This window comes from Lutra lutra, chromosome 7 (assembly GCF_902655055.1).
Source record: "Lutra lutra chromosome 7, mLutLut1.2, whole genome shotgun sequence".
Lineage (NCBI taxonomy): Eukaryota > Metazoa > Chordata > Mammalia > Carnivora > Mustelidae > Lutra > Lutra lutra.
Window position 1 is genome coordinate 39,892,426 of NC_062284.1, and position 16,282 is coordinate 39,908,707.

General features: G+C 39.6%; 1 protein-coding gene across 2 annotated transcripts in view; it reads right to left on the minus strand.

Annotated features, from left to right (window-relative positions):
- ADAM10 (ADAM metallopeptidase domain 10) overlaps window positions 1-15,420 on the minus strand; it is a 134,198-nt gene extending 118,778 nt beyond the window's left edge. The window contains exons 1-2 of one of the 2 annotated variants that reach the window (XM_047735762.1): window positions 14,357-14,401; window positions 4,514-4,586 (exon numbers count right to left, since the gene is read on the minus strand). In XM_047735762.1, coding sequence (XP_047591718.1) covers window positions 4,514-4,586; window positions 14,357-14,386 — 103 coding nt within the window. In that variant the 5' untranslated portion in view covers window positions 14,387-14,401. Of the gene's footprint in view, window positions 1-4,513; window positions 4,587-14,356; window positions 14,402-15,112 lie in introns of those variants that run through there. The other variant, XM_047735763.1, reaches the window with a different exon arrangement.
- Between the last annotated feature and the right edge of the window lie 862 nt (window positions 15,421-16,282).

The window sequence follows — 16,282 nt, forward strand, 5'->3', positions numbered from 1 at the left end:
TCGTAATCGGAGACTTCACTAACATCTGAGCAAAGACTTAAAAGAGAGCCAAATGCAACAATGTAAGTGTACAGAAGTCCTTCCCTTCTATCTGCAAGGGATACATTCCAACACCGCCAGCAAATGACTGAAACAACAGCAGCACCAACCCTAGACATAACGGTCTTTCCTATACATACACACCTGTGATAAAGTTTAACTGATAAATTAGGCACCAGGAGAGATTAACAACAATAACTAATAGTAAAACAGAACAATTAGAACACTGTAATTAAAGTTATATGAATGCGGTCTCTATCTCAAAATATCTTACTGTATGGTAATCACACTTCCTTCTTGTGATGTTAGGAAAGGGTAAAATGCCTAAGTGATGAGATAAAGTGAGGTGAATGACACAGGCATCGTGGCACAGAGTTAGGCTAATACTGACCTTCTGACACGAAGTCAGGAGGATCATGTACTTCTAAACTGGGGCTATCTTAGGTAACTGAAACTACGGAAAGTGAAACCATGGTTAAGGCGGGACTACTATACTTACCACTACTGAACTGCATAAAATGGTCATGATGGTAAATTTTATGTTATGCGTATTTCACCACTATTTTTAAAAAAGTTTTAATTTAAAAATGAAAAACTAAGAGGATAGATAATACAGCAGTCTAGAAGGGAAGTGTTGCATGTAAAAGGACCAGCAAAGACAAAGTCCCTGAGACAGGAACAAGGTTGGCATTTTTTACAGAGCTCTGTGTAGCCAGGGCAGAAACAAACAAGGGGGAGAACTGCAGAGGTACTGTAGGGGACAGAAGCACACAATGAACACAAGCCACTTAGGATTCTGGCTTTTACATAAAATAGTAAGCCACTGAATGTTTTTTTTTTAATTTATTTATTTTGCTCTTGCTTTTTTTGAGGTGCAATTCACATAACATAAAACTCACTATTTGAAACATGTTAAAGTATACAATTTGCCAGTGGATGGTTTTGACAAAAGGATTACCTTTTGAATAGGATCACATTAACTGCTATGTTGAAAAAGGACTGGGAGAACAAGAGAACAGTTAGCAGGACTTAGAGTAATTAAAGTGAGACGGATGTTGGCTTATGTCAATCAGGGCAGTGGAGGTGGAACTAGTTGAGAAGTATTCAAAGTCTACACATACTTTGCAGAAGGAGCTGAAAGGATTTGCTGATGGACTGTATGCAGAGGGTAAGAGAAAGAAGAATAAAAGATAACTCAAAGTTTTTGGCCTGAACAACTAAAGACCAGAGCTCCTATTCGTGAGATGGGAAAAGACTACAAAAGGCAGAGGGTGAGGAGAATCAGAGGTTTGTTTTTGGACATGTTAAGTCTGAGATGCCCACTAAACATTTAACCCAATATATAGCTGGGATACAAAAGGCTAGAAATCAAGGGAGAGGTCTGATCCAGAGATACAAATAAATATGGGGGGTCATAACTATATTAGGGGTTGTTTAAAGCAACTAGTAAGTAAATCCAGGAACAGAAACTACTTCTTCCAAAGGTCTGTTGCAATTTAAATTTACATGTGATTTGTGGCCCATAATAGACTATTTTCTTCCTCTAAGTTAAATCTTCTATTTACAGGAAATAGATTTGTACAAAAGGAGACACAGCCAACAAATCTGTTAGTAAAAAACAAAACAGTAATGAAAAAGAACTAATATTCTATTGTTGCCTCTGAATACAGACCTGGAGTTTGTTGTTGTTGTTGTTTTTAATCACTCTGATATAATACCCATGAAGGACAAAATGAAAGACAGGAAGGTTAACACGAAGGACTCAAAAGGACAGCAATCTGTTACACCTTTTTATTCCTTCTAATTAGAATAGAATACTAACAGGGGTGCCTGGGTGGCTCAGTGGGTTAAAGCCTCTGCCTTCGGCTCAGGTCATGATCTCAGGGTCCTGGGATCGAGCTCTGCATCGGGCTCTCTGCTCCGCAGGGAGCCTGCTTCCTCCCCTCTCTCTCTCTACCTGCCTCTCTGCCTACTTGTGTTCTCTCTCTCTGTCTGTCAAATAAATAAAATCTTTAAAAAAAAAAAAAAAGAATAGAATACTAACAATTTCTCATGCGAAGTCCTTAGCAATGGAGAGACAGATCTGTTATCTCACAATGATGAAAATAAAATACATTTAACCTAAAGTACAAGTAAGATGTTAGTAATCTCACATCAGTGGAAAATGACAGTTTCCACTGAGGAAAATTTCTAGAGAACTGTGGTTTACCTATCTCCAAATAGCTTTCCATTTGAACAATTATTAATTTTTTCCTCTAATTCAACATCTTCTTGAGCCAGGCTCATCGTTATTAATATCTTTATCCTAAGACATCCTCATAACAATGGGATAACCTATAGGCTATTACGTTATTGTGCCATTGTTCCTACATAAAATAGTTCCATCCTGCAATATTCTGTCAATGTCTCCTCCTTTCTCTACTATTACTTTATTTTACCCATACATAAAAGCATCCCAACAACATTTTACTTTCTGGTCCTTAGTTGTAGTTGACAGAAATCTGGCCCTCAGATACCACGTAATAAATTCACATGGTGCCTAGTACTTAGAAGCTTCATGGGAAATTTGAACATCCCACACTTAAAAAGAGAAGTTATCTTATTAGTTGTGTAAAACAATGTCATTAATCTCATGAGATGCATAATGAAGTCTTTACTTTCAACTGGTTCAGAGGAAAAGATATATATAAATAAATATATATTTTTTCACATATTTTTTAAATGAGCGATAAAGCAATCATGGCAATAGATAACCATTAATAAATTTAGATCAAAGGTATACAAATGTTAATTGGACTATATATGCTTCCAACCTCTCAGAAAGTACAGAAGCTTTTAAGATACAAAGTTAGGAAAAAATATATATTGAGTAAATGTCTATGTATACAATTGGTAAAGGATAACTGGATTGGATCTATTAAATGGAAAAAAACACAACTAATTTTCAAAACTTATTTAAAAAAAAAAACAAAACTGGAGAAGTAAAGGAATACCATAAAATCACCTACTTGCAAGAGTAGTAGAAAAATGATGAGCAAGTTCTAAAAACCAGAAAAAAAAACATAAATTGGTCTCCTTGCCACTGGAGAACTTAGAAAGTATCTCCCTTTTTACAGTTTGAGAATAGTATTTTTATTCCCTGTAAATTTTTTCAAAGTCTGGTGACTTTGGACACTGGTTTTTACTATAGATAATCTACTTTACTCTTTTTTTTTTAAGCTTTTATTTATTTATTTGACAGACAGAGATCACAAGCAGGCAGAGAGGCAGGCAGAGAGAGAGGAAGGGAAGCAGGCTCCCCGCTGAGCAGAGAGCCCAATGCAGGGCTCAATCCCAGGACCCTGGGACCATGACCCGAGCCGAAGGCAGAGGCTTTAACCCACTGAGCCACCCAGGCGCCCCTAGATAATCTACTTTAAAAAAATACTTGCTTCCTTGGGGCACCTGGGTGGCTCAGTGGGTTAAATCGTCTGCCTTTGGCTCAGGTCACGATCCCAGGGTCCTAGGATCGTGCCCCGCATCAGGTTCTCTGCTCAGCGGGGAGCCTGCTTCCCTTCCTCTCTCTGCCTGCCTCTCTGCCTGCTTGTGATCTCTCTCTGTCAAATAAAATAAAATCTTTAAAAAATAAAAATAAAAAGGGGCGCCTGGGTGGCTCAGTGGGTTAAAGCCTCTGCCTTCGGCTCAGGTCATGATCCCAGGGTCCTGGGATCTAGCCCCGCATCAGGCTCTCTGCTCAGCAGGGAGTCTGCTTCCTCCTCTCTCTGCCTGCCTTTCTGCCTACTTGTGATCTCTGTCAAATAAATTTAAAAAAAATTTTTTTTAAATAAAAAATTAAAAAATACTTGCTTCCTGATTACTGCATAAACGCATAACTTATACCTCGCCATCCAGAGATTTACTGTGTATCCTCAAGCTTTTAAAAAATGAACATACACAAATTTATGACAAAATTGATATAGTATTATGAATAAAATGTCGTATAAGGTTATTTCCTCTCTTTAATTGTAAACATTTTCTAATATAAAGAAAAAAAAAAAAAACTTGATGGACCAAAAGCCAAATGGCTCAAATATTATAAGTATAAAGAGTCTAAACTAATGGCAAAATCATTTAATCTTTGTACAAAGGCAGAATCTAACAACCTCACTATACAATGCCTTTCAAAGCATGAAGTATGTTTCTCAGAGGCACTACGGTGTTTAAGAGCATGAATTCTGCAGCCAGACTGAGGAGATTCAAATCCTGGTTTTCTCAAATAGCTCTATGACTTCTCCGACACTGAAGAAGTTATTCTCCCTGATCCTACTCCCACATTTGTGAAATGAAAATAACAGAACCTATCTTACAGAGATGTTGTAAAGATTGGGATAATACACAAAATGCCCAAACAACAGTGCCTGGCATATAATAAGAATTCCATGAATGCTAGACATTACGAATATTTTCCATTTTTCATGGGTAGGTAGCATCTTACTTTCTATGGATTCTGCAAACAAAAGCTTCCTTCCCAGCTTCTGAATCCAAAGCCTACAATCTTCTGTTCCAATCTAAATTAAATATAAGATTAGGACAAAAAACAAAGAATAAAAATTTCATTAACATCAAGATGAAAAAATAATCAGAATATATCTTGCTAATGGTAGGTCAGTATCATCATCTTTGTGTGGGATAGCAAAAGTACATAACACACTTTCTTTTCCATATCAAAGAAACTTTATTCTACAATTTTAAGAATGGGGGAGAAAAATCAGCAAACATGTTTTGATATTACAGATCTTCCTATTTACAGAAAAACTCAATTACAATAAATGAGAGGATGTGTAAGAAGCTAAGGCTGGCACATTTCCATTCCTCAGAAAAATTACTTGTAATCAAGTTGTTTTCAACAGACTTTTCACTTGTATAATTCTAAAATTAAGTACCAAGAGCATTTTTCCCCAACATAAAAGTGTATTTCCTTCCTGAGAAACTTGAGTCATCAACTTTATCTTAGATATCACACTGTGGTGACCAATGCTTCTTATATTTGATATATACTCACTCTGATCTTGAAGCATTAAATACCACTAACAAAACTGTTCTCTTGTATGACAAAGGCAGACTTCCAGGAACTATCATGTCCTATATTTCAGCAATATATGTAAGTACCTTTACTGTATTCTTAGAAAAGTTACTTCTGGGGGGCCTAGTTGGCTCATTCAGTTAAGTGTCTGTCTTCGGCTCAGGTCATGATCCCAGGGTCCTAGGATTCAGCCCTGCACTGGGCTCCCTGCTCATCCCTCTCCCTCTACCTGCATCTCTCCCTGCTTGTGCTCTCTGTCAAGTAAATAAATAAAATCTTAAAAAGAAAAGGAAAAGTTACTTCTACAAGTTTGAAGTTGACTTCAAACTTAAGCCACAGTATCAACTTCTTCACTAGAAATGAGTCAGATAATTTTCTACAAGCAAATACCTACACCCAGCAGTTTCAATGGAAGTTCAAGACAATAGGGTATGTCCTACAATTAAAAGCATATTTCAAAACACCCACTTTTTGAGATGAGCTGGTTTCTAAAAATGAAGCTAGCTGCCTCAGAAGTTAAAATAACAGTTAAAATAATTCAAAAAGCAGCTCTTTTTTAAATTATAAACTAAATCACAAAGGGCACGAGACATCAATGATTAAAACATACTGAATGTATTAAATTTCTACCACTAACGTATGAACTACAACTTACAAATTCAAAAATGAAACATGTACATATTTAGATTTCTAGGCTCATTTGAAATGCCTTTATACCATTTCAATAAGTGCAGCCACACGTATAGACAGTAACCCATGTAAGGGACAGTGACTTTCAACCTACCTAAATAAAACACACACACAAACACACACAATGGGTTCAGCCACAACTCCCTGCTGGTGTATATCTACCACACACCCACATTTCATCCTAAACCCATTCTCATTACTTCACCCTTCTCCCATAGGAAGCCCCAAAGCATCTACCTCTACCTCCTTCCAGGAAATTTAGATGTGCAAATAAAACAATTCTGCCAAAAGTGTTAATGATGATAATAAGAGGAAGGGAGAATAGAGTTATAAAAAAGATATGAAAGCTTTTGAGAACTTATACATTAACATTTTGAAGAAAATATTTTGTGAAAAGTTGAAACTGAGTAGAACTAATTCTGAAGATAGAATTGTAGAAGCTGCTGGCTGAGTCCCTCAAAACTACCCCACAGAAACTAAAATCCTACTAATCTATGGCTCTTCTAACGAGCAATTGGTTTGTTTTGGTTTTGAAATAATCTTCATTGAGTTCTCAGTCATTCAACTGCTATTATAAATTAACAATCAGATCTACTTCCCAGCCACAAACTGGAAGATGAAGAATGGGAACTGCTAGAAGGTAAAGGAAAGAGCAAATTTTTCAGAGCTGCAGCACAAAGAACAGTAGGAGAAAAAGGTTTCAACAGGATAGAAATATGGAAGCTTATGAAACTTGAGTAATCATTTAAGACAGCAGCTATCAGAAATTTTAAAAAATAAGGAAAGAAAGGTAAAAAAGACTCAAATTTCCTCTGGAGCAGGGTTTCTCACTCTCAGCACTACTAACACTTTGGCCAGACAAATCTTTGTTGTGGGGGCTGTTCTGTGCACTGTAAGATGTTTAGCAGCATCTCTGGCCTCTACCCACTAGATGCCAGAGCATCTCTCCAGGTATGACAACCAAAACTATCTCTAGACTATAAATATTTCAGTGTCTGCTCTGCATATACACTTTAACTACACATTAATTTTTTGAAGGATAAAAAACCGCATAAATACTACTATGCAAATTGTTAATAAGTATTTTTAAAATATTAATATTTAATATTAATATTAATAGTGATTAATTTTAATTAATTAATGATATTAAAAATGATAAAATTGTGGAAAGGAATTATGGATTTTCTTAAGCTCTATTTTCTTTTTTTTTTTTTAAGATTTTATTTATTTATTTGACAGACAGAGACCACAAGTAGGCAGAGAGGCAGGCAGAGAGAGAGGAAGGGAAGCAGGCTCCCTGCTGAGCAGAGAGCCCGATGCGGGACTCGATCCCAGCACCCTGAGATCATGACCTGAGCCGAAGGCAGCGGCTTAACCCACTGAGCCACCCAGGCGCCCCATTAAGCTCTATTTTCTAATGCTTGGTATCAACTTTCTAGCATTTCAATTTCTAGAAATATATTTTATCCATCTATATTTTGAAATAGATTCCAAATGAAAGTAGGCCTGGAAACAACATAATTTTTATAATATCTGTATAACATTTTACAGCCTCCAGCATTTTTACAAACTTATCCCAATTAACTCTTAGGAAAAGAGGTAGCAAAGTAATATCCCATTCAATTCATAAGTATAGGACTCCAACTGTATTCTTACGAAAACTAAATACAAAGTTCAAATATGTGTATTGTATCCCTTGCCATCATCCATGCAAGCAAAGATGGATAGAAAATTCTGCTCTGGGGGCACCTGGGTGGCTCAGTGGGTTAAGCCTCTGCCTTCAACTCAGGTCATAATCTTGGGGTCCTGGGATCGAGCCCCACATCGGGCTCTCTGCTTGGCAGGGAGCCAGCTTCCCCTCTCCCTCTGCCTACTTCTGCCTACTTGTGATTTCTCTGTCAAATAAATAAAAATTTTAAAAAAAAATCTGCTCTGAAAATCACATATGTGCATTTGCCAAAGAGCCTAATTCCAACTTAATAACAAATACACACCTGCAAAAATATACTTGTTAATGCATCTTTAATTCTAACCTCTCCCAGGCACCTGGGTGGCTCAGTTAAGCATCTGACTCTTGATCTCAGCTCACGTATTGATCTCTGGGTCATGAATTCAAGCCCCGAGCGCTGGGCTCCACACTGGATGTGGAACCTACTTTAACCAAAAAAAAAAAAAAAAAAAAAAACACTAACCTCTCCCCTCCGCTCCAAATTCACCAAACTTCTGCCTCACAACTCTAGAGCAGTTCTTCCCAAATGTCGAGCCAAATATTTCTGAAAGACTATGCAAAGTTTTAACTAATCCCTAACAAAAATATTAGATTGCAAGTTGGATAAAATCCCAGACTATGGGGAGCGCCTGGGTGGCTCAGTGGGTTAAGCCTCTGCCTTCGGCTCAGGTCATGATCTCAGGGTCCTGGCATCCAGCCCCGCATCCGGCTCTCTGTTTGGCAGGGAGCCCGCTTCCCCTCACTCTCTGCCTACCTCTCTGCCTACTTGTGATCTCTCTCTCTCTGTCAAATAAATAAATAAAATCTTAAAAAAAAAAAATCCCAGACTATGACACACATCCCTAACTAGAACCTACATAGATTCAAAACTTTAAGATGCCTTATTTTCAACTTTGAAGACTGAAGTCCTCTAAGTTTGATGAAAACACATTCTCTCCAATGCAACAACCTCTGAGATCTAAATTCCACACAGAGTGAGCCTTCAGTAAATTTTATTAGCTTCATGTTAAACTTCTGCCAAGTTTTATCAGTTTTTCTTCCATGAGATTTCTTTTCTATCCTTATTTCTACAGTTGCTATTCTAATACAGAACTCAAACACACAATTCATCAAGGAACTAATTTATTCCTTACTTGTATCATATTCCAACTCCTCTACATGGACTCCAACCAACATTCCGTAACACTCTACCTTGCAGTTATAATGGTCTAGAATATGAATATTTGGAGTCCTGGCTATCATGGCCCAGTTACCACTTCTTATTTCCTGCCATGGAGTCTCCATTCCAGGGAAGAAAACCTACAAGCACCTTACTAGACTATTGTGCCATCCACTTCTCTCAAAAACCTTTCCCCAACTGGGGAAATAAATCCTCATTTCAACTGCAACTATAACACATAATTGGAACTGTATTTTTACATCTTGGCATTTCTGTCTATGCTGACAAACTCTGTTTTTTACTTCTCACTCAAGACTATAGCTTCATGACTCCTACTAAACACAGACATACAATTAAACCGGTGACTAAACAGCAATGTTCCCACTGTACACGTTCTCACACTGTTTACTTGGAATTATAATAGCTTTAGAATGAATTCACCTAGTATCCAAGGGAATCTACATTCTCTAAGAACAATTCTCAGTATTGCTGTTTCTTGCAACCTAGTTGGACAGGACTCTCTCCATAGTACCAAGGCAAAGCCTTCACACTGCTGGATATCAGTATTACTGCCCTCCTAGGAATTGAACTGGCAGGGTTATTACAGTTTTCCCATTTATTCTTATTAGCATTGTTTTCTTTTCCCAGTATAAAGATTAACAGCTAAACTAGTCAGAATTACCACTACTGGATTTTTACTCACAAAAGTAGGCATTTTAGAGTTGCTTGGAAGAATCACTAATAATCATTAAATAAACCAATTCCTCCAAAACAAAAAACAAAACAAACAATAACAACAACAAAAAAAAACACACAAAACCTGAGGCTCCTTACCCAAGCATGTCACATAGAGTTGCCCACGTGCAAATAGACCAAATGCAAATCAATTCCTAGAATTTGGAGCATCTGCCCTGTGACTTGGGGCTCAGAGTTGAAACCACTGCATTCTTCCTTCCACGGCCTTTTGCATCTAGTTTGTCTCCCCCAGTTAGTGACCACACAGTCCTCTCCTGGAAACTTGTGTTAGCAGCTATATCCAGTGACTACTTGCCCTGCCCCACAACTTCTCCACACATGCAAATTCCATTTTTGTTACTCCACGTATATATTTTAAATTAGGCCATCCCCAAAATACACCTCCAACATTGGCAAAAGTTTTCTAACCATTAGAATGTGATACAATTCAAAGACAATTTAACTTTATGCAATCACAAACTCACTAAATCTGTAACACACAACAGTTACCTTATTACAAACTAACCATAAAACACAGTATCATAGTATCCGGAGCCTCTGTCATCTACCTCTTACCTAACTGCTCCTTTTAAATACTGAGGATATTTTTCGTAACTTACAATTGGCATTCCTGCAGAGGATACTACAATTGCACATTTTCAGGTGTATTTAATATCAATAATCTAGTATACTAGTTTGGAACCAAAGTACTCATGATTCAGATCTAGAAAATGATCTACCTACAACCAAATGAGTTTGTGTTTTATTTGGCTTGTCTTCCTGGTTATCTATCAGGTTTTTTCTCTCCATTCCACTTTGCCTCATTTTAAATACCAAAATACATTAGTACAACATTATCTTAATTGTTCAGAACAGGGAACCTCAACACTAAACTACACAAGCCAAAACATACATATTAAAAATAAACTTTTAGGGGTCCCTGGGTGTTAAGTCAGTTAAGCATCTGCCTTCAGCTTGGGTCATGATCTTGGGGTCCTGGGATCAATCCCCATTTCCGGCTCCCTGCTCAGCAGGTAGCCAGGTTTCCCTCTGCCCCTTCTACCCCAACCCCACCGCTCCCTCCCGGCTTGTGCATGCTCGCTCTCAAATAAACGAATAAAATTTTTTAAAAAGTGAACACGTCACTTTAAAAAATAAATTTTAAAATATATATGAATCTAAAAGTTCATGTACTTTATTCCACAAAAGATGCAGAACTTATTTATTCCACTTTGCATGCAAGTGTATCAAGTATGATCAGTTTCTTCAAAGAAAATGTATTAGAGACAACTAATTAGAAAGTGATATTCTCAAGGTTTGCAAGAAAGCCAGGAATTTTAACCAAAAAGTTGGAAATACTATTGAAACTAGATAGAATAAAAAGCACAATCACTAGAATAAATTTAGAATACCCATTTCAATTGTTTCAGGGCAGGGGGAAAAGCCAGAAACTACAATAGAGGCCGGAACAATAACAGCTGTTCTTTACACTAAACTCCAATCATTTAAGAAAAGATTGAAGTCAGCCCATTTCAAGAACACAGTAAATGTGTTAAGTATATCTTAGAAAAACTTCACCAAAAATTGCCAAAATTTTACAAGTCTGGTCCCAGAGACTTATCTGGGAATCTTCTCCTATCTGAACCTGTCATTCATTTCCCAACAATGTTGGAAAATGTAGCTTATTGTTGAATGCATTATTTCATTTCATTTTATGAATTTCAAAGGCAGAGTTTATGCTCATGACCTGATCTTAAAAGAAAAAGAGCCTAAGTTTTTACTTGCATGATCCTCAACTGTTTTTTTCTGTGAGTTTCATCCAAGTATTAAAAGAAATGGTTTATTTGCTCATTGAGATAAAGTGATTTGGAAAAATTAGAACCATCATTCTTTAAGACCTTCAAATTGTTATCATGAAAAGAGGATTTTTTAAATATTAATCTTATACTAAATAAAAAGAATAGAGTATGCCACAGCTTTTAACAAAGTTTTAAAACTACTGTATAAATAGGGACTCCTGAGGGGCTCAGCTGTTAAGCATCTGCCTTCTGCTCAAATCATGGTACCCGGGGTCTGAGGTCCTGGGATGGAGCCACACATCAGGTTTCCTGCTCAGCAGGAAGCCTGCTTTTCCCTCTCCCATTCCCCCGACTTATGTTCCCTCTCTCACTGTCTCTGTCAAATAAATAAATAAAATCTTTTTTTAAAAAACTACTGTAAAAATAAAGAATTAAAAAACATATTAAAAGTTGGGTAAGAGGGGCGCCTGGGTGGCTCAGTGGGTTAAAGCCGCTGCCTTGGGCTCAGGTCATGATCCCAGGGTCCTGGGATCGAGCCCCGCATCGGGCTCTCTGCTCAGCAGGGAGCCTGCTTCCCTTCCTCTCTCTCTGCCTGCCTCTCTGTCAAATAAATAAATAAAATCTTTAAAAAAAAAAAAAAAAAAGTTGGGTAAGAGGTCACAGACAAAAAAACATTTTTAAAAGAATTGATCCATCTATGCAGGATGAAGCCGAGGCAGAAACACAAATAACATACAGGATCCACACAGGTGACAAAAATGAGTGAAGTGGGCCAAGTGTATTGCCAGTAGGAATGATAGTAACTGCACTGACTGGTAAGCACGTGCCCAGTCTAAAAAGGACAACTGTTGCTCTACCACTCTGCTATAGACAATGGGAATGCAGCCCAAGAATCTGGGTTTCCAATCCTTTCAAAAAAAAAAAAAAAAAAGAAAAAGCAAGAAAAATCTAAAAATCTATGAATTTCATTGAGGAATTTTCAATTTTTCTATGTTGTTAACTAGCTGAAACCTAAAGATGCTGTGAATCAAACAAAACACATCTCTAAGGTGAGTTCAGTCCAGAGGCCACCTTTAAGCTAATGTGTGAAATCTGCTTTCAAAACGTTATGAGGGGGCAACGGGTAAAAAGTTCAGGCCTTGAGGTCAAACTGGCCTGGGTTTGAATGTCTAATTCACCACTTAGCAGGTGGGTAATGCTAAAGAAATCATTTCTTCAAGCCTATTTCTTCAACTGTAAAATACCACCACTCTCTCAGAAATGCTGAAAAGTGAAACTCCTAACAACAGTATCAGAAACACAATAGACATTATAGAAATGTCCCTTACTCCCCCCTCCTTAACCCTGCAAGTCCTTTGGAAAATTTAAGAAATCAGATAATAAATAAACACCCTTGAAGATCATAAATAAGTTATTAAAAAAAAAATCAGAAAATAGAGGTGCCTTCTATGGCCGTTTCCCTCAACACCTGCTACTCAGAGAGGTTCTTTGTATACAGAAAAGATAGAGTTAACGTAGGGGATGGCCTGAATGGGCCTTAAAATGATACAGCTGACTGGATTATCAATCTCAAACTAAAAAGATGAAGAGGCAGAACTCCTTAAAGATAGAGACAAATCTGTCTCTCTCATTAAATTCATAGACCCTTATTTGCTGGTAGAAGCGAGAGAAATCGTTTAACCTTAAGCTTTGATACTTTTAATACTTTTGGCCAAACTTCCAGAAAACTTATTTCTAAAGAATGCATGGTACAAAACAAAGGATTTACGCTAAATTTTTAAACATAAAAAACATGCCATACTCTAAACTTCATTTTATGTGTGATTTCATCAAACCAAAGTACTACTGTATTGAATTTACTACCAGAGCTAAAATATCGTTTGTCCTCTCAAGCATATCAATTAATTTTTAAAGAGAAAAGACAACTCTCCAAAATATTCAAAAATACAAATATTTTGAAATTTGAAACACAAATATTTAGAAATTCCAACCAATTTCTAATGTATATGTTACAAATAGCTCAGATTCATATTTAAAAATAGTATATATTACAATAAAATTACAAATATCTCCATGTACCCAAAGGCTACAATCTTGATGCTAATTTTAAAATGAAAGTTTTAGTGTCTTTTTTTTTAAAGTTCTGCTTAAATGTTTAAGAACTAATGCTTTAATGTTTAATGCAAAATGATACTTTATAAATGACTCCAGAGTTCTGAATTTAGATTTTTGTGTGCCAAGGGTCTTAACCCACAAAAATTATGCTGTTAATTTACTTCTTCTTCAAGCATCAGGCTACACCAATTTATATTCTGATTGTTCACACTTAAAAACAAAGGTCATTTTATATACTACCACTCTTCAGTAATTTACAGTACTTCATGTGTTTGTCTTACTTTGTGCCACCGAACAGAAATCAAGAGTCTAACACCTGACTATAATCACAAATAGTGGTAACAGGCAGAAGTAATGATTTGCTGGAAGTCACATTCTGAACATAATACAAATGTTATAAAAAGGCCCTTATAAAGGGTCTCTAGCACACAATACTTCTTAAAACTAAACATCTACTAGAAACTCTTAATCTAAAACGTACATCTAGCAAATGAACACCACAAACTATAACAAAAGTGTACCTACAAAGCATCATTCTCGGACTAAGTAGAACTCAGGACAAAAACCATGCTTGGCTCTGCAATCATAAGTTAAAGTATCAAAGAAGAACAGAAACAATACACTACGTAAAATATAAATTATCAAATTAGACTATACTCATCGGAAGCATTCCGGTAATTTTTTCAATTAAATTATCTTAAACATATTTGAGGTTTTTAAGTATACTTTGGGGCAAGTAAAAAACTTTACCTAAAATAAAGCACTTGACACAACAACAAAATTATGCAGCTGGTCCTAGGATCAGAAAAATTGTCTTCAAAATCCGAGTTATCAAGTGATTATCTGCTTACAGTAAATTTAACTCCAATTTGAGGGGTGGGGGAGTTGCCACCGTCTGACAACTCACTACGCTGTACGTCTACTCCACCTGAGAGCTTAGGAAAACTCAAGTTGGGTCACCCATGGACTTGTCCCTCTAAGAGACCCAAACCAAACAGCGGATCAAAGAACATCCCGAAACGGCTTACCTCTTTCTCCCATTCCCAAACCAAACCCATTCCCCTGGGCAACAGAATGTTTTCACTGAACATAAACACACCCTCCGGAGAGCTCTCTCCACACACTCGGGCAGAGGCAGGGCTCTATAAAGAGCGGAAGCGACTCTTCTCAGAAAAGCAGAGGACCACTGTCACCCCTCCACCGGCGACCCCTCTGCAGAACCTGGTCAGTCTGGATCGCCGCGCCGGGTAAAGAACAATACACCAGCCCCGCAGCACACATTTCAACTTCCCACGAGCCTGCGCGGCGCTTGCCCGCGGTGGAGCGGACTCCGGAATCCGCCACCGGGCAGAAGCTGGGGGCGGAAGGAGGGAGGTAGAGACCGCCAGCCCCACGGCGGCAGCCCGTCCCGGCACCCGGCGAGCAGGCTGGAGGGATGGAGCCACCGGCCTGAGCTCCACGGCTCACACCCGGCAACTCCGATCTCCAGACTGCTTCTCTGAGAGGCGACCCCCGCCTCCCCTGCCGCCGGGGCAGTGGGGGGCGGGGAAGGCCTCGGCGGAGGCTCGGAGCCTCCTTGGCCCGCCACAGAAGGGAACGCGGTCGGGGCGCGGGGGACAATAGGGAGCGGGGAGCGCTGCGCGCCGGAGTGGCGCCGCCGGCCGGCCGGGCTGACTGACGCGCCCGCCGCGCGGCGCGACTGGGCTCCGCTCGACCTGGCCGCCGCTGCCGCTGCGCGGTCCGCCGTGGTCAAGGCGTCCCCGGCGCTCGGGGTCGTGCCTCACCTCCCAGCCCCGCCGCCCAGGAGAGGAGCAGAATTAACACTCTCAGCAACACCATCTTCAGCGGCCGCCGCCTCCTCACGGGTTAACAGCAGCACATCGATCCGGAGGGAGAAGCTGAAGGGGCTTGGTCCGGAGTCTCCACGGGAAGCCGGGACCTCCCCCGGCAGGAGAAACGGCGAAGCACCTCCCTCTCGCTCCACTTCAGGGGCCGGCAAAGCTCCCAGCGCCTCCAAAACAGGGACCTCCCTCCCCCTCGTTCTCTTCCTTCCTCCCTTCCCCGCGTTCCTTCCCTCGCTCCTTCCCTCTTCTCTACCTCCCTCCCCCAAACCCCGGACCTCCGCCTCCTTCCTCACCACGTGATTCGCGGCGCCCAACCGGCAGGCCCAGCCGCACCCCTTCCTCCCGCCCCTCCCCCAGGCGCCCCAGGGGCGCGCGCATGCGCGCTGGGGCCGGTTCCCGGGCTGCAAGACCCGCCGCCGCTTCCTGTCCGCGGGCGGAGAGCTGGGATTGGGTTTAGGAGGCGGGGTTTCCCCTGGTCCCGCCCCCAGACGGGAGCGCATCTCCGCAGAGCCTCCCGGGCTCGCCTGTTCTTGAACTGTTAAGGACCGTCCCTAAGGCGAAAATGAAGAGTGAAAGATGTTAAGAGGCCTCTTTCTTCTTAACTTCACAAGGAAGAGAGGTTTTTTATTTCTTCCTTTTCTGCCTCTTGTGGTGCAAGACAGCGAAAGTAAAGTCCCAACAAGCGACAGCCACCAGTGATCAAAACAGATGAAAAGACCTTCAATTCCAGAAAGGAAAGACAGAGCCTGTGGCAGGTTTTTTTTTTTTTTCTGAATTCTTTAAAAATTTGTCGCAGATCACGCTTTGGCCGTTCTAAATGCCCGCAGTTTAAACCATACGGTCCTAAATCTGCCCAAAATACGTCTTCTTTACCACTCTCCTTTTCCCAGCTCTGAAGAGAACTCTCTGATCTTCACCCCAACTTCTTTGAAGCTCGTGTTTGGTTTATGTTTGGTTTCTCAGTAACTCACTTTGGTTCTTTAAACTCATATTCCTGGATTAAAGACTTAAAGGACCTGAAATTGTAACACTTCGAGAAGAAAACTGGGAAAAAGCTCCTTGACATTGGTCTTGCCAGTGATTTTTATTATGACACCAAAAGCACAAGCA